The sequence below is a fragment of the Zingiber officinale genome, chromosome 3A, assembly GCF_018446385.1.
Source record: "Zingiber officinale cultivar Zhangliang chromosome 3A, Zo_v1.1, whole genome shotgun sequence".
Taxonomy (NCBI): Eukaryota; Viridiplantae; Streptophyta; class Magnoliopsida; order Zingiberales; family Zingiberaceae; genus Zingiber; species Zingiber officinale.
Window position 1 is genome coordinate 139,647,310 of NC_055990.1, and position 24,406 is coordinate 139,671,715.

General features: G+C 35.4%; 1 protein-coding gene across 3 annotated transcripts in view; it reads right to left on the bottom strand.

Moving 5' to 3' along the window:
• Positions 1-8,888: 8,888 nt before the first annotated feature.
• Positions 8,889-24,406, bottom strand: part of LOC122052539 (UPF0481 protein At3g47200-like) — a 43,063-nt gene continuing 27,545 nt past the window's right edge. Inside the window, exons 1-2 of one of the 3 annotated variants that reach the window (XM_042614109.1) lie at positions 10,610-10,706; positions 8,889-10,485 (exon numbers count right to left, since the gene is read on the bottom strand). In XM_042614109.1, the coding sequence (XP_042470043.1) occupies positions 9,068-10,429 (1,362 nt within the window). In that variant the 5' untranslated portion in view covers positions 10,430-10,485; positions 10,610-10,706 and the 3' untranslated portion in view covers positions 8,889-9,067. Of the gene's footprint in view, positions 10,486-10,609; positions 10,715-24,406 lie in introns of those variants that run through there. The other 2 variants (XM_042614107.1, XM_042614108.1) reach the window with 2 other exon arrangements.

The following is a 24,406-nucleotide window of genomic DNA, read 5'->3' on the forward strand; positions in this document are numbered from 1 at the left end:
ATATAAGGCTCACCTTATTGCCAAGAGTTTTCATCAGCGTCATGATGTTGACTTTCATGATACATTCAGCCCTGTTATTAATCCAGTAACAATGTGTATTATTCTTAGTCTAGATGTGAATTAGGGGTGGTGTCTTCACCAACTTCATGTCAACAATGTGTTTCTTAATAGTCACCTTGAAGAGGAGGTTTATATACCGCAACCTTCGGGTATGGGCAGTGCTGAGTTTCTGAATCATGTGTGTCATTTGCATAAGGTGCTTTATGGCATGAAGCAGGCTCCGTACGACTGGTATTTGGAGCTTCACGCTTTCTTGGTCTCTCTTGGCTTTGTCGCATCTTGGGCTGACACCTCCTTATTTATTTATTTTTGGGATAGTACTCTTATCTATTTCCTTGTATATGTTGATGATATAATCATTACAGGGAGTGATGGTTCTTCTGTTGACGTCATAGTATGTAAACTTCATGCAAAATTTACAATTAAGGATCTTAGGGCTCTTTTCCTCTTCTACGATGTTGAGTTTCTCCCAACCTCAAATGGTCTTCTCTTGTCTCAACCAAAGTATATCATTGATTTTCTCTCCAAACACAACATGCTTGACTCCAAGTCATTCTCGACTCCTATTGCTACTTGCTCTTGTCTTACTTTTTGATGCGACTAAGTTCCAGCAAGTGGTTGGGAGCTTACAACATCTCTGTATGACTCATCCTGATATTTTCTTTATAGTCAACAAGCTCTCACAGTTTATGCATGCTCCTTCAGAGCCACATTGGGTCGCTGTGAAGAGTCAACTTCAGTATCTCAATAGTACTAGGGATCTTGGCATTCATCTTCTTACGGATACACCTCTTTCTCTTCATGGTTTCTTCGATGTGGATTGGGCAGGAGATTTAGATGATCGGTCTTCTATGGGTGCATTTTGTTGGTTTGCGTCGGTCGGCTAGAAGGGGGGTTGAATAGCCCTGAAAAAATATAAACGACCCTTCTCGAACTTTCAACAGAACACTTGCATAAGAATATAAAAGCAATAAAATAGAAAATAGAGGCACAAACTTGACTTGGTTACAACCAAGGAGGTTGTTAATCCAAGGAATGAAATGCGTACTAGAATATCTCCTTCAGGCGGAGAAGCCTCTTACAGTAATGACACACAGAAAAATAGAAGCTCAACTACAAATGAAAGCGTACAAGTGTTGGAATATTAATTGCTTGAGATGATTTGAAGCTTCTGGACCAAGGTTGTATTTATAACCTTGGTCAGGGTGCCTGGAAATGGTCCAGGTGCCTGAGAGAGGACAAAATTTTCTGCCCTTCGCAACGGATCACGTTTGACGCGATCCTGGTCAAAATCCAACTCTGGGCGCCCGGACCACTAAGTCAACCAAGTTGACTTTTGGTCTGGGCTCTTTGCTCCGGTGCTGCTCGCCTCGGTCCGGGTCTTCCACTCCGGCTCCGCTCTCTTGGGTGATTTTAGCCAACCGAAATAAGGCTCACCCGAACCCAATTTCGGCCTTCTCGAGCAACCTTCCACTCCGGCTTCTCCCTTAGAAATGTCGGCGCCTCCTTTTCGTCCGCCCGCGTACTCTTCCATAGCGCCTCGTACCTCAGACGCACCGAGCCCATCGGTTCTCTCCCGTGTCATTGTAAAACCCATAGGATCCCTAGAAATTTTACATAAAATTATGCATGATTAAATAGGTTTCATGTGGATTTTTCTTTAAAATAAAATATAATAAAAAGAACCAAAAAGAGGCATGACCAAGGATTGAACCTTGGACCTCTTGGTAAGTGGTTCCATGTCATAACCAGTGGCCCCAGCAGGGGTGTGCTGTTATGAAAAGGGAGAACTTATGGTTAAAGGTAAGGAAAGTGAAGGCTCTCTTCACTAAGAAGGAGAAGTTCAAGTTTTCTTCTTCTTCTTTCAATGAAAAGAAAGTTTTGCTTTCTTCCTTCATTAGGATGAGTAAAAGAGAAAGGGAAGGAAAAGTTCATTTTTTCCTTCTTCCATTCATTTGGAATAAAAGGAGAAAATAAAAGAGAAAATTTATTTTTCTTCTCACTTCCTCCTTCCTCTTCACCGAAATCACTCTTACCTCTCCTCACCATTGCCGAAAACAAGCTAGAAGATTTCTTCTCTAAGAAAGCTTCACAAGCAAAGTTATTTCCCTTAGAGAATCAAGCGAGAGGAAGTAAGTATTCCCCTCACCTGCAGTACAATAGTTCCATACGTTCTATGCTTAAAGTTTTCTTAGAAGCTAGGGTTTTTGTCTTGTAAGTTTCGGCCAAGATGGGTTTACAAGGTTGTTTATGGTGATTAAAGTTTTATGCTTCATAACTTGGAATTTCAAACCTTTAAAGTTTCGGTCAAGAAAAGATGTAGGGTTTATGGATTTATAAAAAAAAAAGATAACTATGTTGTGTATGATTTCCTTATGGTATGTAAACCACTCCATGATGTTAGTGAAAGTTTTTCATGTTTTAGATTGCATCCAAAGTTAGACCCATGCTCCAAGGGTTTCGGCCAAGTAAGAATAAAAGGATTAGAGAAAATTTAGGAACCCAACTATGCTTGTTTATGACCTCTCATGATATGTAACTCACTATGTATGATGTTAGTATAGGTTCTCATGCTTTAGGTTGCATAGAAATTTAGAATGATATTTTATAGTTTCGGCCAAAGAAGAAATCAAGGCTTAGAGCAAAAGTTTGAAACCTAACTATATTTGTATATGCTTTCTCATGATGTATGATCTCTAATAGATGTTTGGTTTAAGTTTCATGCTTCATGTTATGTTAGAAAGTTTGGAACCTCAACTTTAGGTTTCGGCCAAGTAAGAATGGAAGACTTAGGGAAAAGTTTGAAACCTAACTATGCTTGTATATACTTTCTCATGATGTATGATCTCTAATATATGTTTGGTTTAAGTTTCATGCTTCATGTTATGTTAGAAAGTTTGGAACCTCAACTATAGGTTTCGGCCAAGTAAGAATGGAAGACTTAGGGAAAAGTTTGAAACCTAACTATGCTTGTATATGCTTTCTCATGATATATGATCTCTAATATATGTTTGGTTTAAGTTTCATGCTTCATGTTATGTTAGAAAGTTGGGAACCTCACCTTAAGTCTCGGCCAAGATTGAATATGAGATTTAGAGCAAAGTTTTTAAGTCTAATCATGCTTATTTATGCTTCTTCATGATGTATGATCTCTTACAAGTTGTTAGTTTAAGTATCCATGCTACATGTTGTATTGAAAGGTTGGAACCTCACCTTTAGGTTTCGGCCAAGAATGAGCTAGGGTTTGTAGGAAGATCAAAACCCCAACCATGTATGATAATGACTCCTTATGATGTGCTATGGATTGTAGGTCCCCATGTTGTATGTTATATGCTAAATGTTATGTGCACTTATGCTATCATGTTATGAGTTCTTATGATATGCTTATGTATGAGCATTTATGCCATCATGTTGGAATCCCTTATGATATGCTTTATGTTATATGCACTATATGCTATCATGATATGTTTATGAAAGGCTTATGTAAGATGAAAAGCCTAAGAGATGCTTCCCTTAAGTTAGGATCAAGAGCTCTCTCATGATATGACAAGAATATGATATGCATGATATGACAAGAATATGATATGTTATGTTATGATAAGAAACATGATATGCTATTTTACTTTGTATGACTTGTACCAAGGGTGGGCTCCATAAGCGCCCCTAGGTCGATGGTCTATGAAACGGGCCTAGTAAAAGGGATGGGCTCCTAAGCGCCCCTAGGTCGATGGTCTATGAAACGGGCCTAATTCCTAGTAGGTTCAAAATTTGCTACCTTGAATCTATTTAGGATGTGCGCATTTATGTATGTATGTAGTACAAGCCGGGCGCTCATGTTGAGATTATGTTTAAGTATGTATATGATATATGTTTTCAAAAGGACATCTTGCATATACTCATTTCATGACACATGTTTTCAAAAGAACATCTTGCATCTACAAGTTCACGTTATATGTTTTTCTTTATGTTTCTTTAAGATGCTCTTGAAATATGTCTATGATGCTTATATGATCATGTTATGCTCTCACTTGTTATAATATGATTTTATGCTCTCACATGATATGATATGACTTTATATTTATGCTCTCACATGATATGATATGACTTTATGTTATGCGCTCACATGTTATGTTATGATTTACCACTTTATGTTCATGCATGATTCATGGTTTTTGTGAGTAGGAAAGGGACTTATTAAGCCTATGGGCTTATAGTTTTTTTTTATGTTTCCTTGTACTGCAGAAAAAGGAAAGGAAAGGAAAGGCTAAACTAAGAGGAGCAACAGGAAGGGCAAAAGTGTGTGTGGCAGTGGCACGGTGGAAGAAAATTGCTATATGTTTTTAAGTTCTAAGTTGCTTATGAACCATGTGTTATTGTTATGTTTTGATAGTACTTTAACTAGTATGGATAGTTATGCATTTATGTTCGTTATGTTTCATGCTAGTATGCTTATGATAACATGAAATATGCTTCAAGTAGTTGGTATTAATTAAGTGTATGCATGAATACTAGTAAGTTTACATGTTCAGTATGATAAGCTTGATGATTAGTGTAGAAAAATATTTAAATAACTGTTTCCGCTGCCATGATTCTTATATGTATGCACGTATGTAAGTAAGTCACCCCGTCCCTCCTTAAGTAGTTGGGAGGGCGGGTGTGACAGTCGTCCTTCTCGCTAGCTGCGTCTTTTGCTCGACTCCCTGTGCTCCTAAGCTCCTGCACACTTAGGCACAAGGTTAAAAACACGACAGGACCTAACTTAACTTATTGATCACACCTAACTTAACTTGTTGATCACACCAAAATAACCTTGGGGTTCCAACACATTTATTATTTTTCTTGGTGCTAATATGGTTTCTTGGAAATCTACCAAACAAGGCACGGTTGCACGCTCTTCGACTGAGGCTGAATATCGCGCCATTGCATCTACGACATCTGAGATTCAATGGATTAAATAACTTTTGACTGATCTGTTTCTTCCGGTTACTATGCTTACTATGCTCTTCACTGATAATTTGGGTGTCACTTATCTTTTAACTAATCCTATTTTTCACTCTTGGATGAAACATCTGGCTATTGACTATCACTTTGTTTGTGATATGGTGCAGGCCTCTGAACTACGAGTTACTCATATTCCTACTGAGGAACAGTTGGCTGATGCACTTACCAAGTCACTTTCTCGACCTCAGTTGTTTGCTATTTGTAGCGAGATTGGTGTCATTTCTGGGATACTATATTGAGAGGGCGTATTAGGGAATAATTATTAGTAGTAAATACTTATTTATTTCCTAGTTATTAGGGAATAATTATTATTAGAAAATACTTATTTGTTTCTTAATTATTAGAGAATAATTATTATTAAGAAATACTTATTTATTTTCTAGTATTTTATATGTTTTCCTATTTTATATGTTTTCCTATTTTTCACTTGTAATGATATTCATATACGACATATTATCATTAATAAAGTATATGAATTCTATCGTCAACAATTTGTGCCCTTAAATATAAAGATAATTTTTTTATAAAAGGCATTATGGGAGGGCATAATCCCGGTATCGAAGTGGAGAAATATGAGTGGTCAAAGGCTAATGTTGCCATGTTTGTCAAGATCATTTACGATAAAGTGAAACAAAATAAGTTACAACCATCTACCTTTAGTAATACTATTTGGGAGGAGATCAACAAAGAATTATATCTAGCTACGAAGATGAATTATGGTGTAGATAGGCTCAAAGGTAAATGGAATCGTCTACATACCAGGCAATGACTTTTTGCTACATTACTTGCTCATACTAGTGTGGCAATAGATCTAGACACCAGTAAAGTGAATGCTCCCGAGAAAGTGTGGGCAAAATTTTATATGGTAAATATTTTTATCCATTCAAATATATATTTTTATTGTATGCTAGTATATAATAAAATGCTTTCCTAATCAATGGTATAGAAAAATAAAAGGGAGTACAGGCAATACGAACGAAAGGCAGTGATCATTTTCACATTCTTAGTGAAGTTTTTGGTGGGACAACTGCAACAAGTGATATACACATGACTTATACTCAATTACCTCCCACATCTTATGAAGACAAAGCTCGAAGAAGCATTCATTAATAGAGGTGTTAACTCATATGTTGAAGTCATTGATGACGAGAATGAGGATGTTGGAGGGGAACCTAATAATCGACGGCGTCGTGTTGTAGAATCATCCAATAGTCGTCGATATAAAGATCTTGAACTTTCAAGAATTGAAAAATATGAAGCTTGTATGGACAAGTGGAGTAGTACCATGCAACAATTGAGTAGAGAATCTATTTCAAGGTAAAAATACCTAGAGTTGAGGGTTGTTAAGTTAGAACATCAACAAGATATATTCTGCTCTTCTAGAATTATCGTGTTCAATGATCCTTACCCTATAGAGATGTTCATGTAGGTTTTAAATGGGATGAAATCATTATCTACCCAAGCGTACACAAAAGATACCGAAGCTTTCCTTAAAACCTGATCTACGTGAAATTTTCATCAAATAGAAGAGCTGAATCATTGGATTGCCTCAATCTTGAGCACGTGTAGGATCATATGTTGCCAAGTTGATGGGGAGTGCTTTTATTACCTAACTGAAGACTACTTAATGTTAATGGAGTTTGTTTTATTTCATGGCTTGAATATTTAAGACTTATTATATTTGATATTTTAGAATTTAATATTGAAGCCTATGTTGACTTTTTTTAATATGAATTATTTATTGGATGTTTATGAGATGAATTTATTGGTAATTTTATACATGTGTTGATTTTAATATTGGTATGCTGCATATCATGTCAAGTTTTGATGATGAATATGATGAATTGGGCCCAGATATCAATTTACTGATACTTTTGGGTATCGCAAATGATTTTTTTTATGACATGACGACTGAATATCTTGGATACATTGATCGAAGGTCGTGTCAAACTTCATGTCTTACTGGGAAGATGTATATACAAGAAATGCTTGATGGGCACCCCCAAGTTTGCTTTGACAATTTTCGTATGTAAAAACATGTGTTTGTGAATTTTTGTAGAACATTAAAAGAGATGAATCTATTGCAAGATGGAAAGAAATTTACAATTGAAGAAGGTGTCGCTATGTACTTACTAATTGTCGAGCACAACACACGACATCGGATATGTGCAGATCAATTTCAACATTCATTCTACAATAGTAGCAATTGATTCAAACGAGTTCTACTAGCTGTTTGTACCTTCGGCACATATATTATTCGACCATATAAACACAATGGTGTCCATTCTCTCATAATGAACAATCCAAAGTGGTTTCCGTATTTTAAGATACATATTCTACACTAATGTGTCTACTTACATTAACAATATATCCTTACTAACACATTGTGCATTTTTAGAATTGTCTTGGAGCAATCGATGGGACTCACGTGTTGGCATGGGCATCAACATCAATTCAAACATCTTTTAGCGGTAGAAATGTTATTGTTACACAAAATGCAATGCTTGCATGTGACTTCGATATGCTTTTCACATTTGTGTATACTGGTTGGGAGGGGACAACAAATGATTCCAAGTATTCATAGATGCATTGGCAAGGTATGGAAACAATTTTCCTAAACCTTGCAGTGGTAAAGAACATATAAAACCCTCTATATATACATATATACAGATCAATTTTATCTTATTGATTCTGGTTACCCAAACATGTCGGGGTTTCTTGCTCCGTATTGAGATCGACGCTATCACTTGCGAGATTATTAGGGGCAAAGCATACCAAAGGGGAAGGAAGAGCTATTCAATTATAGGCACAATACATGTCATAATATTATAGAGTGATGCATTGGGGTGCTCAAAGTAAGGTTCCAAATTGTAAAAGATATGCCAAAATATCCAATTACTAGGCAAAGATTAATTCCAGTTTCATGTTATGCGGTGCATAATTTTATACATCGACATCTTGCAATGGATAATGCGTTTATGGAATACTCTTCTGATGATATGCTCATGTCTGGAGTTGAAGGTGATTTTAGTGATCAAGAGTCAATTCCAATTGATCCAAACCAGACAGCTCAGATGGGAAATGTATATGATGAAATTACAAGCAATATATGGAATGATTATGTAGAGCATCATCCATAATTAACTTTATATTTATGTTTAATATATTTGAACATGTGAAACTAAAAACAATATGTTAGAACATATATATTAATATATGATAATTTTTTATTTAAAATGGAACAGATTGAATCACTTGTTCATTTTTATATTTATATAAAAGTCAACTAATTCAGTCCATTTGGTAGATCTTTTTAACTACTTAAAAAAATCATTTCGATTAAGAAATTGAATAATGCCTATATTAATTTTTCATTTTTTTTCTAAATAAGAATAATTTAACTTATCATTTTCCATATTAATCTACCAATATATATACACGCACTCACTCCCTTATTAAGATTGAGGTCCTTTTTCTTTTAATTAGTATAATTTTATTTTGTTGTTATATTAAGTATACATTAGAATGAAATTTAAACTGCATATTTATTTTAAAACCAACTTCAAATTAAAAATTTACATTTGAATTAAACATTTTGATAGCATCTAGCGTAGAGGAGATGCAGTGATGCACACATAATAAAAAAGTAAAGGAATACATAGTATTCTTTTATGTAATAAAAAGGGTTAATATATACAAGGGGAGACCACCAGAGACATAAAATGGAAGTCCAAAAGTCATGAGAAAGCTTTTTTAAAGCAAAAGATAAGTTATCATTAAGTAAATTATAATATATAGCTATGATATGACTACCATAGTCCAATGATATATTTATACAAGTTGTTATGGAAAACACCCTCATAAACAAATATGATAGCATTAAATATAATATGGGATCAACAATAAGAGCAAAGTAGTTGTCGAAACAATCATATATTATTTAATGTCAAACCTTTATTAATTGAATTAAATCAACCGCCATCATTATTCTTGACAATATATACTTTCACTGCTTGGCGTAACTGAGAACTGCATATACAGTTTGCACCAAAGTGAGAAGGTTGAAGAACACAGCTGCAGTGACACCGGTTGTGACCCACCGATTCTTGAAATAGTTTTGCCTCAACCATGAGAAATTCCACAATGCCCAAAGTCTGTTGGTTCTGTTTCTGCAGTGGCTCTTCACATTGTTCATTACCCCTGCGAGATAGAAATTGTCGAAGTCGACGACAGGGGCATCCGTCCTTCGGAGCTCGTTGAATATGTGAGCCACTTCTTCATCACTGCGCAGGCGGCTGACGATGATGTTACGTTTCCGGAGCACCGCCACGTCCTTGTAGGTGTTTATCAGGCAGTCCATGAACCAAACGTAAGTGGAGATGCAGTTGGGGACCCCATGGAATTGCTGCTCGAAAGCGATGAGATTTCGGAGGAGGGAGATGTTGTCATCGTTGATGAGGAGTTGAGGAATCTCCATGGATCTCTTGCTTGCGTCGAAAGTGATGTCCAAGAAACTCTCGCAATTGATCTTATTTGTAAATTGAATTCTCATTGCCTGGAGCATCTCTGCACTGGGGAAGGAAGATAAGTCGGTGTTGTGAAGCCGTCTTTCCGTGTACCGCGGCTCGACAATTATAAGACTTGAATGGAAAAGATGGAGCAAATGGGAACTTGAATTAATTAATAGATCTGAACGGACGCTCGAGGTCGGAGAGAGGTTTCGGTGAATTTGCTGCATGAGCGAATAAAAAATACCATCGATATTAATAATATCATCCCAGCTGCACTTCTTGAAGAGATAAAGAAGGGGAGGAAGAGGGAACTGGTTTTCGACCACCAACATATCGTTCATAAGCGATGGAGCTGCCCACTTCCACGAGTACTCTTCCATCTCTATTCTCTGCCCCCCTTCTTGCTTCTCTGTTTTTTTAATCGACCCGTATTGCTCCCGTAGAAACTCAGCCATGAAAGCGCAGTCGAGCAGCATCATCTCCACGAACTCATCGCTGCTCATGCTGATCTGCTCCGAGTAGGCACAACGTAACTTGGACTCCCAGTCCTTTAATTGCACGACAATGCGCTGCAAATCCCCGGTCATGGCTCCCCTAAAAAAGTTGCTGGCGCAGGGCAATTTGATCCGTTCATCCGTTGCTTGAAAGAGTTGCTTTCCATGGTGGTAGGGGCCGAGGGAGAACATCTTTGGTTCAAAAGAATCGACATTGGTTCTGCGGATGTTCTCAGGAACTCGAAAGATCGTCGCCTGGATGCCTTCCTTGGGTTTGTCTGAGGCCCTTCTCAACTTCTCCATGAAATTCCACGGCATGTCTCCAAGATCGATGTTGATTGCTAGGGGCTCAACAATTTCCATCTCTTATAGTTAAACAACCATATATAAAATCTAACGTTGATTGCAGACTTGTAGCTCTGGATTCCAGGAAATTAAGCAAACTTAAATATAATTCGTACATATGAATATAGGAAAACTAACAAAATATAGAGAAAAAAAAAAGGGACGATCTAGAAGAACTAAACGAGGATGATTAATAACCAGCTATATATGCCAGATCCAACCTAGCTTAGATTGCTTCGGCAACCTGCTGCCTCGATCCTGCCGTGGAAGAGGAGAATATGATAATTAATCTGGGGAGGGGACGAGACTTGGGAATGTATATTACATATTTATAGCTAGCTGCTTTTGACTTTTTCCTTTTTCAGACAAACTGCATTAGATTCTATGTTTTATCCTTTACCCAAGCATAAGGTTACAGCAAAATCTAACAATGTGGATCCCATGCACCTAGTTAATTTCGTATAGGGCATAGCCACACAAATTGGGGTGTACTTCCCGTGGATTCCCCCTTGCTCATGGGGGCCGGGAAGATTGAGAGAGGCGACCACTTTGTTGATAACTACCTATAGAACAAAGAAGAGTTTTGAGACCAAAAAGAGCTTAATTCTATAAGATATATATACATGTGCCTCTCTTTAATTTGTTTGATAAAAATGAGGAAAATGAATGTCGATCTTGATTCTCACGCTGCTGATTTATGGATTGTCACCCGTGGAAGTCTTCCTTGCCCATCGCATGCCTCATTGTTCCACAAGGCATTGCCCCACCTTCATCTCATTCTCTTCTTTAGCAGATCTAGTCCATGTGGGGTGTGCACTTTGCGTGTGTATGTATATATGCAAGAGAATCTTATTAACGTTTGGGGTCCCCTTTTCTTTTGGCATGCACATGTTTTCCATTTTGTTTGTTAGATTAAATATACATTAGAATGTGCTTATCTTGGTTGTATAATAAAGAGATGATTCCAAGCATAGTTTGTATAATTGTGATCTTATATGGAATCAATTTGGGATTATAACAGGATTGGATTGGTCGAGATATGATGGTAGGATAGTACAATTCTATTAAAAATCTTTAAAATTTTATGATAGATGATTAATAATCATAATTAATGCCTAAAAATATTATTTATATATAAATAGATTAATAATTTTATATATACATAATCATCATACTTAGACACCACAAATAACAATATTACACAAATTTAAATTAACTAGTAATTTAACTACCATTCTAGCATAATAACACTTAATATTATTTATATTTTCATATCACAAAATTAAAGAGTATAAAATTTCTACTAACACAATAACAATCGCATTCAACCACCAAATGTTTCCTTGTTCATAAGATGACTCAATTTAAAGATCAACAAATTATCTGACGTAGAGGAAGTTATTGAAACTTTTGATTTAAACACAAACACTTCAAACAATTTTCTAAAGACATGCTGATTACGTAGAATATCAAGTAATAGATATCCAAAAAATTATTATTTTGAAAAAAAAAATGATAAAATATTATTAATAAAAACTAACGTAAAAATAACTAAATAGATGTTTAAATAGTCTCAGAACTCTAACTCTAACTCGGTAAAAGATAAAAATAACCTAAATTATAAAATGTCCAAAAGATAATATAAAAAAAAAAGACTAAAAACCTTTTGGATCTCCAGAACAATTTTAAACGATATTTTTTTATTATGAAATTCGGTAGTTACGAGTTTTACTCAATTATTATAGGTCTTTGAATATACTTCAATTTAATATATTATAAGTCTAGTGATTCAACTTGAGTTAAAATTTATGATCTCTCAAAGTTTTTACTGATCCTACTCCGTTCCTATTACGGTCTTGCTCCGATTCTATTGATCTTACTATGATCCCACCGATTTTGCTCTGATTTCATTGTAAAAAATGTTCCTACAGTATTTAGGATTGATTTGATGTTCCGGATCATAGGATATGCGATTCTACAATCCAAGACGACAATTTTACAAACACTGATTCTAAGTATATACTCAATTTACTTTCGCATGAGAAAGACCAGCTTCATACTAAAAATTTTGACAGCAGCTCGACACTTCAAACTAAAATTTTACATTTAAGATTAATATTCACGGATTTGGATACTCAATTGTATTCAAAATAAACATTTAAATAGATTTAAATAATAAAAAAACTAAACTGCTAGAAATTCAAATAGTGCTTAAAATATTAAATATTTAATCAACTGCCGTTTGGAGAAATCCTGAAGCACCTCAAAGTTCCGAGCATAAGTAAAAGATATGGAAAAAAAAGGTTAGCGAGACTAGATCGTTGATAATGTTAAGATAATATAATTTGAATCAACTTCCCAATATAAAGATAAATTCAGATTAAATATATAAATAAATAGATACAAACTAACCTATTTATGAAAAAAAATTATTATAATAAATGTTAGAAATTTAATATAAATGAGAAATTAAATCTTGATCGGATCAAGATTGATAAATCTTGTTCATTCAATTAAAAATGTTTAAGTGTCCCTTGGATGATTAAATTTCATTCATTGATTTCTAAAGGGTAACATCTAATACAGAGATAGTGTGTCTCTTAGGAAAAGATACGATCTACATCATCTAATTCAAAATAGATAAATAAGATCTAATTAAACCAAGAGGTTCCTATACCCCTTCATTTAGTATAAATAAGGTCCATTACATACTCATTTCAATCACTCAATTCCTTTCAAACAAAGCAAGCATTGCATTCCATACTTATATTGGAGAGTTCGATGAGCTTTTTCGGTTCGGAGGTCTTGCGATTTACAGTGATGTTATCACAAGATAAAGTCGTTATATCTTGGGAGACGATTGTCGTGTTCTCTGAACACCATGTGCGAGGTAAAATAGTTTTAAAGAGCTAGAGTCTAACTCTAATCTCCACTTTATCAAAACGATGATATACTATCATTCTACCTATGTTCAGATTGCATCATCATAAAATCTCAACAATAAATATTAATAATTTTTATAATCTATAATATAATTTTTAGAAAGCTTAATTAAATTTTGTATGATGGAATTATTTGTAGAGGTTGTCCAAGGTAGCCGGTGCCCGGTAACTCTATTTACATATGATTATTTGAGATGACATCTACTAATTATGAACAAAATATAAATTATTTTATGATCTAGATAAAATTACATGCATGTGAATTTTGGCGTCTAGTCATCAAATGTTACGCTAATATGATTCCAGTAGCCCATTCGAGTAATTCACTGTCCAATCAAACTGTAAAAGTGGCATCGTCCCGAGCGGTACGATAGCTAAGATATCTATTATTATATGAGATGTTGAAATTGACATTTAAGACATTTGAATAGTTTTTTTATCTCTTAATTATATGTACTAATGACTAATAGTCATATGTAATTTATCTCATTCGTATTATCTTAAAAATAAGTTGGCGAGAGCATTTGGAACGATCGAAACATCTTTTACCACACGTACTATAAAATTGACATCTCCATATGTGTACAATTGATTAGAAAGGTAATAATTGTATTATAATAGAGTAATAAATCAATTCTTGATTGATATATATTCTTAAGAGTAAAAAAATCTCTCCTTCTATCAACTTAGCTATTGATTATAAGTTGACTCCATAATTTATCTTCTTTTATATAAATTAAAATTAATTGTACAGGACATTATATAGACAAATTAAGACTCATAAATACCAGAAATACTATAATTATCTTAAATACTATAAAAATAAAAAATACTAAAAATAGTAATAAAATATATAAAATATTCAGAGATGAGCACTAGCCTAAATATTACTTTTTGGATCCAAAACTTAACAGCTATAAGTTTCCTTATAATAAGTTAATGTAAATATCTGAATTATACGCATATGACTATAGATAAAATCTGATTCTGTATCCCGAATTAAAAGTTAACATATTGGGTTCGACAATTTACCAAAAGGCATACTAGGTTTAATGTATTTACCAAAAGGCGTATCACCGTTTGGTATTTACCAAAAGGCGCAGGTAAGTGATGTGTATTACCGAATATAACCCTCCCGCCAACTCCTCTGATCAGTCATCATTTCTCAGGCATCTGAACCATATTTTTAAATAACTTTGATTTTAAAAAAATAAAATCGATCATTAGGCTACCTCCCTCCTTCGTGACATGCGAGTGCAGCTCCGTCTTGTGAAACCCTAGTTTAGTGACCTCGAGTTTTTCTCAAGCGGCATCTAGCATTTCAGTTCAATTAAAAACCAGGAGTGTTCGTGAGTCATCAGTGAAGGATTCTAGGGTTTACATTAATCAGCTAGTATCATAATGACGCAAAGACGTCGATCGGGTGTATCATCATCCTCTCCACATCAATTAGCTGTAAAGGTTATCATTTTACAAACTCTGTGATATTAAGAAGCTGAACTAGTATGATTTAAATTTTTTTAATTTTATAAAGTATAGGGTTCAGTTGATGTTGGACAGAAACTGCATTGGAATAGTGTCATCGGTCACTTTAAAAGTTTTTTTCAACCATCCACGAAGAAAGGAACGCATGAAGGCTCTGTTATTTTACATGACCGATACATAGTGCTGATCAAACAGTCACCCTTTCGTATTTTTTTGGACATAGAAGATATGCAGCACATCCGTGGGATTTTGGTAAATATATTTCAAAATTGGGATTCAAGTAGTCAAACCTTTAGATTCTCAGGTACAATTTATAATTTCGTATTTTAATTACAAAGTAGTTGTATGGTAAAATTTAATCTTATGCTAAACGTGGGCCTGATACGATGCTGTATCAGGCCCAACGTGGACCTGATACGATGCCGTATCAGGCCCAACGTGGGCCTGATACGATGTCGTATCAATGCTTGATATGACATCGTATCATGTCCACGGTGTTCCTAATACTTTTGTATGTGTTGGTAGAAGTCTAATAATAATTTAACTTGGTCAGGTGTTCCGGTTTGCTTCACAAGAGGAGACGTTTCATTGCTGCTTAGTATTGCAGACCGAGGAGCTTCAATTTCGATGAATTCAGCTAAAGTATCCAGTGACCTCTTTCTAACTTACTTCTCAAACAAAAAAGAAGCTACTAGATCAAGAATTGAGGAGTTGCTTAAATTTTATGGCAATCGCGTTGAAGTCGAAGATGATGTTTTATTATTTTGCAAATTCTATATTTTGTATATATTTGTTTGTGTCTTATTTTCTTCTAGTACATATAAGGTCCCGTTAAGTCTTATAGATATAGTAGATGATTTTGAGAATCTTGATAGATTCAACTGGGTTGAAGCAATCCATGAATTTATGGCTCCACAATTACCTAAGATTGGGGACATATTTTCATCAACTGAGACAAAACATGCTAACACCAACCTCCCTTACCTAAAGGGATTTGCTGGTCTTTTGGCAGTAAGTGTATAATTTGTGTGAAATTTTTTAATATTTTGCGAACAATTTTAAAATAGTTAACCCTTGTGATGGTGAATCAGGCATGATTTTTGGAGCATGTTCCAATCCAAAAACCATACAAAATAAAAGGAGCCAGAATAAATAAGTGGAGGAATATTCCTTCACATATTAGTAAGGTGAGAGAATTGATTAACCAAGTTTCATCTGAAGAGGTAAATTTAGAATACTTGGACTATAGTTTGGTTAAAAAGTATTGTTTTAACATGTGGTTTAATATTCTTACAGGTTGTGATTGACCTAATCCCTAACCAAGATGAAAGATCATTGGTTGAGAACCTTGCTAGCGTTGATGACAGTCCACATGCAATGGAGGCATCACAAATTGAAGTCACTGTAGGAGGAAGGCAGATTAATAAGGATTGTTGTAATTGCATTATTCAACCAAACATAATTAAAGAGCTAACAATGGAGAACATGCAATTGAAGGAGAGGGTGAAAGAGTTACTTAAAATAGTTGAAAAAAAAAGCATGGAATCTCAATATAGCGAGCTTGTAGACGATCCTCAAATTGAACCTATAGGTGTTACAACAAGAAGTAGGAGAGGACATGACAGAAGTCGCTATAATTACAGGGATACTCCAATTGATAGTCCATTGTGGCTCAAAACTTTACCTAAGAGGCAGCGTAGAAATATACATATAAGTGAGCCTGCGGAGAAAGTTACAAGTATAGGAGAAGGAAAAAAAGTTGTCAAAAAATATGTTGTTGTGGGCAAGGGGAAAGGAAAAATTGGTTTGGATGAAATGGAAGAAGAAATTAATATTGTACAATTGATGGAAGACAAATCTGATGAAGAGGCAGACAAGGATGTAGATATGTTTGTCAAATATGACAAAATGAGGAAACAAGCAATTGCTGTAAGACGATATCTGCAAATTTCATTGTAATTTGTTAGATATAATGGATTATCTAATTGCCTTTTTTGTTTGTATGCATAGTATGTGAAGAAGCAATTTAAGTCTTCCAAGAAAAAAAAACAAGACGAAGAGGTGGCGTACTTGTTAAAAGCCTTGGAGGAAATAAAGTATGTAAATTAAATAGTTGAATATTAAAGTATATTATATGCTTATCTGATTACATGGTTAAGCTAAGGTTATCAAAAATAAATTTATAAAAATAATCTGTGATTTGTTTACTTTGTAGGTTTACAAATGATATAGTTTGGGAGGAACCACCCTTTTGTTTAAATTTGTATTCCCTTTTATCCGGTGTGAATGGAGAAATGTTGACAAGAGGGGATGTAATCGACACGTATTGTAAAATTCTATTTAGGGGGGCATTCCCGTCTGGAAGCACATACAACAAGTCAATATATTGTTCAACATTCTTCACAGTAAGGAATTGATTTGATTATAGTAAAAAATAGAATTCTTTTTATTATTTGGTTATGTATGTATGACTTTGCATATTTGTAGTCATTAATGAAATCATTAAGTAAGTTTGCCTTCCAACACATGATAAAGACGGGTAGACGAGATGAAGAGGTAAGGTATATATTTATACCTTTGTGCAGTGATAATGCACACTTCCACTTGCTGGTGGTGGACATCAAATCAATGATGTTCAATCAGTACAATTCTCTAGCAAGTGGAAGTAAATACAAATATGAATTTGAAGCAGCGGTGAGCATCTAATAATAATGTGTATGTTTGTATTTTAATATAAATGCTAGTTGATGGAAAATGGAAATTTCCTCTTCAATCTTCAGGTATCAGATTTTAAATTATATAGTCGTGAGCACGTTACTGCTATTCATCCAAACTTGGAAAGGTATTATCCGTTTGATAGATGGGTCTCTCGCACAATTGAATGTTCACAACAACAAGCAAGGTAAATTGAGCACAACATGTGAATATAAATAATTGATAAAAAAAATATTGACCATAAAAATGTTGTTGTTCTTTACAGCGTTGACTGTGGCTTCTTTGTGATGCAATACATTCGATGTCTCCTATATGATATGAAGATGGACTTCAAACAAGGAGGCATGAAAAATATTAGAATTGATGTAATGGTATCAATTTTGAGGGATAAGTATTTTAAAACATTGGATTAAATATCCAGTCTTGTAAGGCAAAAACTTGTATAGAATGTAAATGAACTTATTACGTAGTGTAGGTAGTTTAATATCTTTGTATGTAGTCTTTGTTGTATAATACGGTGGTATGTAGTATATGAAAAGATTATAAACTGTCACTGGAATATTAATAATATTGCATAGTGATTAGTCAAATATAAGTCACAATATACAAAATGTGATGCTGGTGCGTATCAGTGGAAAGACACAATGTATATAAGTTATAATTCACATCATTTCTATCTTCTCAAAACTGAAAACATGGTAACGGTTGGGATTGTTAAAAAAATCAAATAGGCTCGGACCAACAGTCGGTTTCAAGAGCACAACGTCACTAGGTTCCGTGCCAACTGCCACGGAGCAATACCTTATTAGAAATGGGGTATAAATACGTTTTGACACCAGATATACCATCTTTCCAGTTAGAACTTCACAGGGAACGTAATTTCAGGTACATCCAAGTAGGGGAGGGTCATCAGTGGATTTTGGTCAAAACCCACTGATGGACATTGACACCTCTGATTTGACCCATTTCGGCTATAGTGGTATTCTGGAGTTGCAAGGACTCCAAATCTGCTGGCAAATCATTATTTAAATATCTATATGTGTTGGGAAAAAATAATATAAAATTATCCTTCGTTGGGCCTGATATGCTTGGATATCAGGCCCAACGTGGGCCTGATATGAGTGCATATCAGGCCCAACGTGGGCCTGATATGAGTATCATTTAATAAAGCATTATTCTATCTCCCCCTAATATAAACTCCAAACAATCTAACAGGGGCCTGATCAAAAAAATAAAATAAGATCAATTTTAAAAGTCACCTTCCATAGGGTAGAAAAGAAAAGTTGTGCACTGTTCCGTGCCAACTGGCACGGAGCCATACCTTCTAATCCATGGTGTATAAATTATGTTTGACACCATATATACCATCTCCCCTCCAAGACCTTCACAGGGGACTTGATTTCATGTAAATCTAAGTAGGGGAGGACCATCAGTGGGTTTTGGTCAAAATCCACTGATGGACCTAGACACCTCTGATTTGACCCATTTCAATTCTAGTGGTATTCTGGAGTTGCAAGGACTCCAAATCTGGTGGCAAATCATTATTTAAATATCTATAGGTGGTGGGAAAAAATAAAAATACAATCAACCTCCGTTGGGCCTGATATGCTTGGATATCAGGCCCAACGTGGGCCTGATATGAGTGGATATCAGGCCCAACGTGGGCCTGATATGAGTATATATCAGGCCCAACGTGGGCCTGATATGAGACCATATCAGGCCCAAAGTGGCCTTGGTATGGTATCCTTTCATATAAATTTATATTATCTCCCCCTTTCTATAAATTCAAAATGTGCTACCATGCTCCTTATGAAAAAATATAAAATAAAATACAATTAGAAGGTGCTACCATAGGGTTTAAGTCTATAGCATGGCCATAAGTGGAATAAGTGGCAACTGGCACGGAGTCATACTTCCTAATCCATGGTGTATAAATTATGTTTGACACCATATATACCATCTCACCACCAAGACCTTCACAGGGGACTTGATTTCATGTAAATCCAAGTAGGGGAGGGTCATTAGTGGGTTTTGGTCAAAACCCACTTATGGACCTAGACACTTCTGATTGGACCCATTTGAGTTCTAGTGGTATTCTGGAGTTGCAAGGACTCCAAATCTGGTGATAAATCATTATTTAAATATCTATAGGTGCTAGAAAAAAATTAAAATACAATCAGCCTCCGTTGGGCCAGATATGCTAGGATATGAGGCCCAACGTGAGCCTGATATGAGTGGATATCAGACCCAACGTGAGCCTGATATGAGTGGATATCAGGCCCAACGTGGGCCTGATATGAGACCATATCAGGCCCAAAGTGGCCTTGGTATTGTATCCTTTCATATAAATTTATACTATCTCCCCCTTTCTATAAACTCAAAATGTGCTACCATGCTCCTTATGAAAAAATAAAAAATAAAATAAAATTAGAAGGTGCTACCATAGGGTTTAAGTCTATAGCATGGTCATAAGTGGAATAAGTGGCAACTGGCACGGAGCCATACTTCCTAATCCATGGTGTATAAATTATGTTTGACACCATATATACCATCTCCCCACCAATACCTTCACAGGGGACTTGATTTCATGTAAATCCAAGTAGGGGAGGGACATCAGTGGGTTTTAGTCAAAACCCACTGATTGACCTAGACACCTCTGATTGGACCCATTTCAGTTCTAGTGGTATTCTGGAGTTGCAAGGACTCCAAATCTGATGGCAAATCATTATTTAAATATCTATAGGTGCTGGAAAAAAATTAAAATGCAATCAGTCTCCGTTGGGCCTGATATGCTTGGATATCAGGCCCAACGTGGGCCTGATATGAGTGCATATCAGGCCCAACGTGGGCCTGATATGAGACCATATCAGGCCCAAAGTGGCCTTGGTATGGCATCCTTTCATATAAATTTATACTATCTCCTCCTTTCTATAAACTCAAAATGTGCTACCATGCTCCTTATGAAAAAATAAAAAATAAAATAAAATTAGAAGGTGCTACCATAGGATTTAAATCTATAGCATGGCCATAAGTGGAATAAGTGGCAACTAGCACGGAGCCATACTTCCTAATCCATAGTGTATAAATTATGTTTGACACCATATATACCATCTCCCCACCAAGACCTTCATAGGGGACTTGATTTCATGTAAATCCAAGTAGGGGAGGGCCATCAGTGGGTTTTGGTCAAAACCCACTGATGGACCTAGACACCTTTGATTGGATCCATTTCAGCTCTAGTGGTATTCTGGAGTTGCAAGGACTCCAAATCTACTGACAAATCATTATTTAAATATCTATAGGTGCTGGGTAAAAATTAAAATACAATCAGCCTCCGTTGGGCCTGATATGCTTGGATATCAGGCCCAACGTAGGGCCTGATATTAAAGAGTATTATTTCAAAATAATAATAAATAATCTTACACATAAATCAAGTCGATTAAATTTAAAATAAAATAATGGGATGTCAGGCCCAAGTTTCAATCTGCTCAAGTGCACACTCACCTGCTTCGGTCGTCATCTTCTTCTTGAAGCCATTCTATGCAGCTCCGGTCGAGGCGTGACTCTACCTTCACCGGTGTTCAAGAATCATTTCCATACGTAGGTCAGTTGCTCATTTAGTTATGCTTTCTATAACCGTTTAACCTAGGGTTTGTGTGGGTGTGTTAGAATAAAAGCGTAGTCGTTATTATGGGAACTAAGAGTTGTTTTTCTGGGTGTGGTTATACAGTAGCTAGGTTCGCAATGGCAACAAAAGATGTCTCCACAAGTGTGAGTGCTAATCGATCAAATTATCAAAGTTATGTCAACAGATGAAGAACTAAAAGAATGAACCGGAAAAGTACCATTTGCCACTTCAGAAAGTTTATCTCTTCTGTTAACCCGACTGCAGAACAAGAACAGAAGATTCGAGGCACACCTTTTTCGTGGATCCTCGACCTCCCTGATAGTTCTTTTGTAAGAGCTCAAGTACAAAATATGTTTGATAACTGGGATCATGAGGAAAAAAACTTTATCTTCCATGGGAAGAAGCTCAATTTTACAAAGGCAGATGTGGGACTGATTCTTGGCCTACCCAACAATGGAGATATAGTTCGTCTCGATTTAAATGAGGCTTCAAGCGCACTGTACATGGAGTTTTTCCAAGAATCGGATTGTTCTGCCAGACATTTAGAGAAACTGATTAGGAAGTCGAGATCAAATGACAAGCTATATTGTCAGTTTTATATCCTGTATTTTTTTACAACTGTTCTGTTTTGTGGGAGTAGCAGTGTTCTCAGAATACCTGTGCTCTCCCTAATTGACTATGTAGTTGATTTTGACAACTTAGCTAGGTTTAACTGGTGCAATGCAGTATACAGTTTCATGGCTCAACAATTAGACTCCATTGGATTGGAGCTTACATTAAGACCAAAACCACAGGTTGCTGATGCAACGCCCAAGGCCCCCTTGCTAAAGGGATTTCCAAATATTTTAGTTGTAAGTCCGATTACATATATATCACGATATTTGTAAAGATTATGAATTATTTTTATAATTATATTGTAGGTATGGGTGTGTGAGCACATCAGCATTATTGATCCAGACCATCCAGAAAAATTGCCAAGAATACTACGATGGAGGTGGCCTAACTATCATGTTGACACAGTAAAAAAAATGATAGACCGTGTAACTGCAGATAAAATTTTAGTAGATTTAATTCTGATAGAATCAGAGTTGGATTTACTACCAAATCGGCCTCAGCCATCTGAGTATCTTGAGTTGGTTGGCCAAGGATCTTTACATCAAGCCGAAGAAGGTCTACTGCAGTGTGACGATACGGTAGATTGTATTTTGTGCAAGGAAAATGATAACAAAATTGAGAGTTTAAAGCAAGAATTACATAAAGCTTCTCAAAGTTTGGAGGAAGCTAATAAAAACCTGGCAACGGTGATAGAAGAAATGGATAGTCGAGTAGCATCAAAGGATATTGTGATTGCTGATATGGAATCTATGCTTAAAGAAAAGGATCAACAAATAAGTGAACTGCGTAAAGAACGGGATACTAGTGGCAACAAGGCTGATACTATAAATTCTGACGTGGATAACAGAATTTTAACTATAAATGACAAAATCATCGTCGATGCCGAAAATAAGATTAAAGAGCTCCAACAAGTCATACAAAGCATATCAGGGGAGCCAAGAGCATCAGAAGGCATAGACCCTAATCTGCCTATAATTCCAACTAATTTTCGGGTAGGCCCCAAAAGAAAGAGAACCCAGAGACGTTTGATATCCCAATGCACCAAAAAAAAGGCAAACAGCTTGTTCTTACTGTCGAACCAGATGCTCCTGCACCATCAAAGACAGAAAATACAAGTTCATCACAGCTAGAAACACAATGTCATGAAATTAACAAGGTCAAAACAAAAATATTGAAGGTACGGTCGAGAGTAGGTAAGTTGTTATTTTATAATCCTTAATGACATAGTATTATTTTAATTATCTCAGCAAGCGAAGACATTTTTTAAAAAGAGTCAAGATGATGTGATAGCCGATGCATTATTGAAGCTCAGTCAGTTAAGGTAACGTAGATGTCAACCTAAATATTTAACCCACATGTCAACGAAGGATTATTATTGGAGTTTAATGATATTTTTTATATTTTTAATTTATTAAATACCATTGACTGTATCCTTGTGTGTAGGGTGACGGTGCAACCAATATGGACAAATGATAATTTATCTTTAGATATGCAATCTTTTATGACAATATTTGATTGGACGCAATATACCAATGGGGATTGCATAAATGTTTATTGGAATATTCTTGCTAATGAAGCCAAACACTCTAACTCACCATACCACTCATCCATATTTTGTGGGGTTAGATTCCCAGTATGTCCCTTATCTCATTGTAAATTGTTTACAATATATATTGGATGCAGTCACCTAAATAGCTCTATTATTTGCATAGGACTTGTTCGGAATGATGCACGTGGATGCATTGAAACAAACTGCAAAAACTGATGACGGCAAGGACATTAGATATATTTTTTGTCCTCTACATAACCAAGATGATCATTGGCATCTAATGGTCATGGACCTGGAGGAACGTCAAATAATTCATTATAACTCTCTTGGCACCACAGAAAATTACACTTCTGTTTTTAATCAAACTGTAAGTAACAAATTTCTTATATCCAATAATCATTGTTTATGTATTAATTACTATGGTTTGATATTTGTAGGTGTTGTTTTTTAAGGAGCTAAACTGGTCATACTATCACATATGGCATAAAGGTTTAGCACCATTCTCCGGGAGAGAGTATAAAATGATGCAAGTTATTGGCACCACACAAAGCAAATCGTAAGTATTTGTGTATGTTCCATAATAATTTGATTTGGCTTTTTTATGATGGATTGTGCTTTTGTTTTGTAGGTTGGATTGTGCTTTTTTTATAATGCACTATGCAAAGAGTTTGATGTTCCGAAGATCTACAGACTTTGTACAAGCTGATATGAGAGCTTATAGATTTAGACTTGAACATAAAATCATGTCTGACAAAAACTTTAAACTATAGAAATAATGAACAATTGTAATATTGTATTCTAGTAACGATTTACTGTTTGTGTAAATTAAATTTATGGTGAATCAATTTATTGTAAATTAAATTTATGGTTAATAAATACCTTCTTTATAACCCTTTTCTAATAAGGTATTGCTCCGTGGCAGTTGGCACGGAACAGTGCATCGCTTTACTTTTCAACCCTATGGAAGGTGAATTTTAAAAATGATCTTATTTTATTTTTTTTTATCAGGCCCCTGTTATAATGTTTGGAGTTTATATTAGGGGGAGATAGAATAGTGCTTT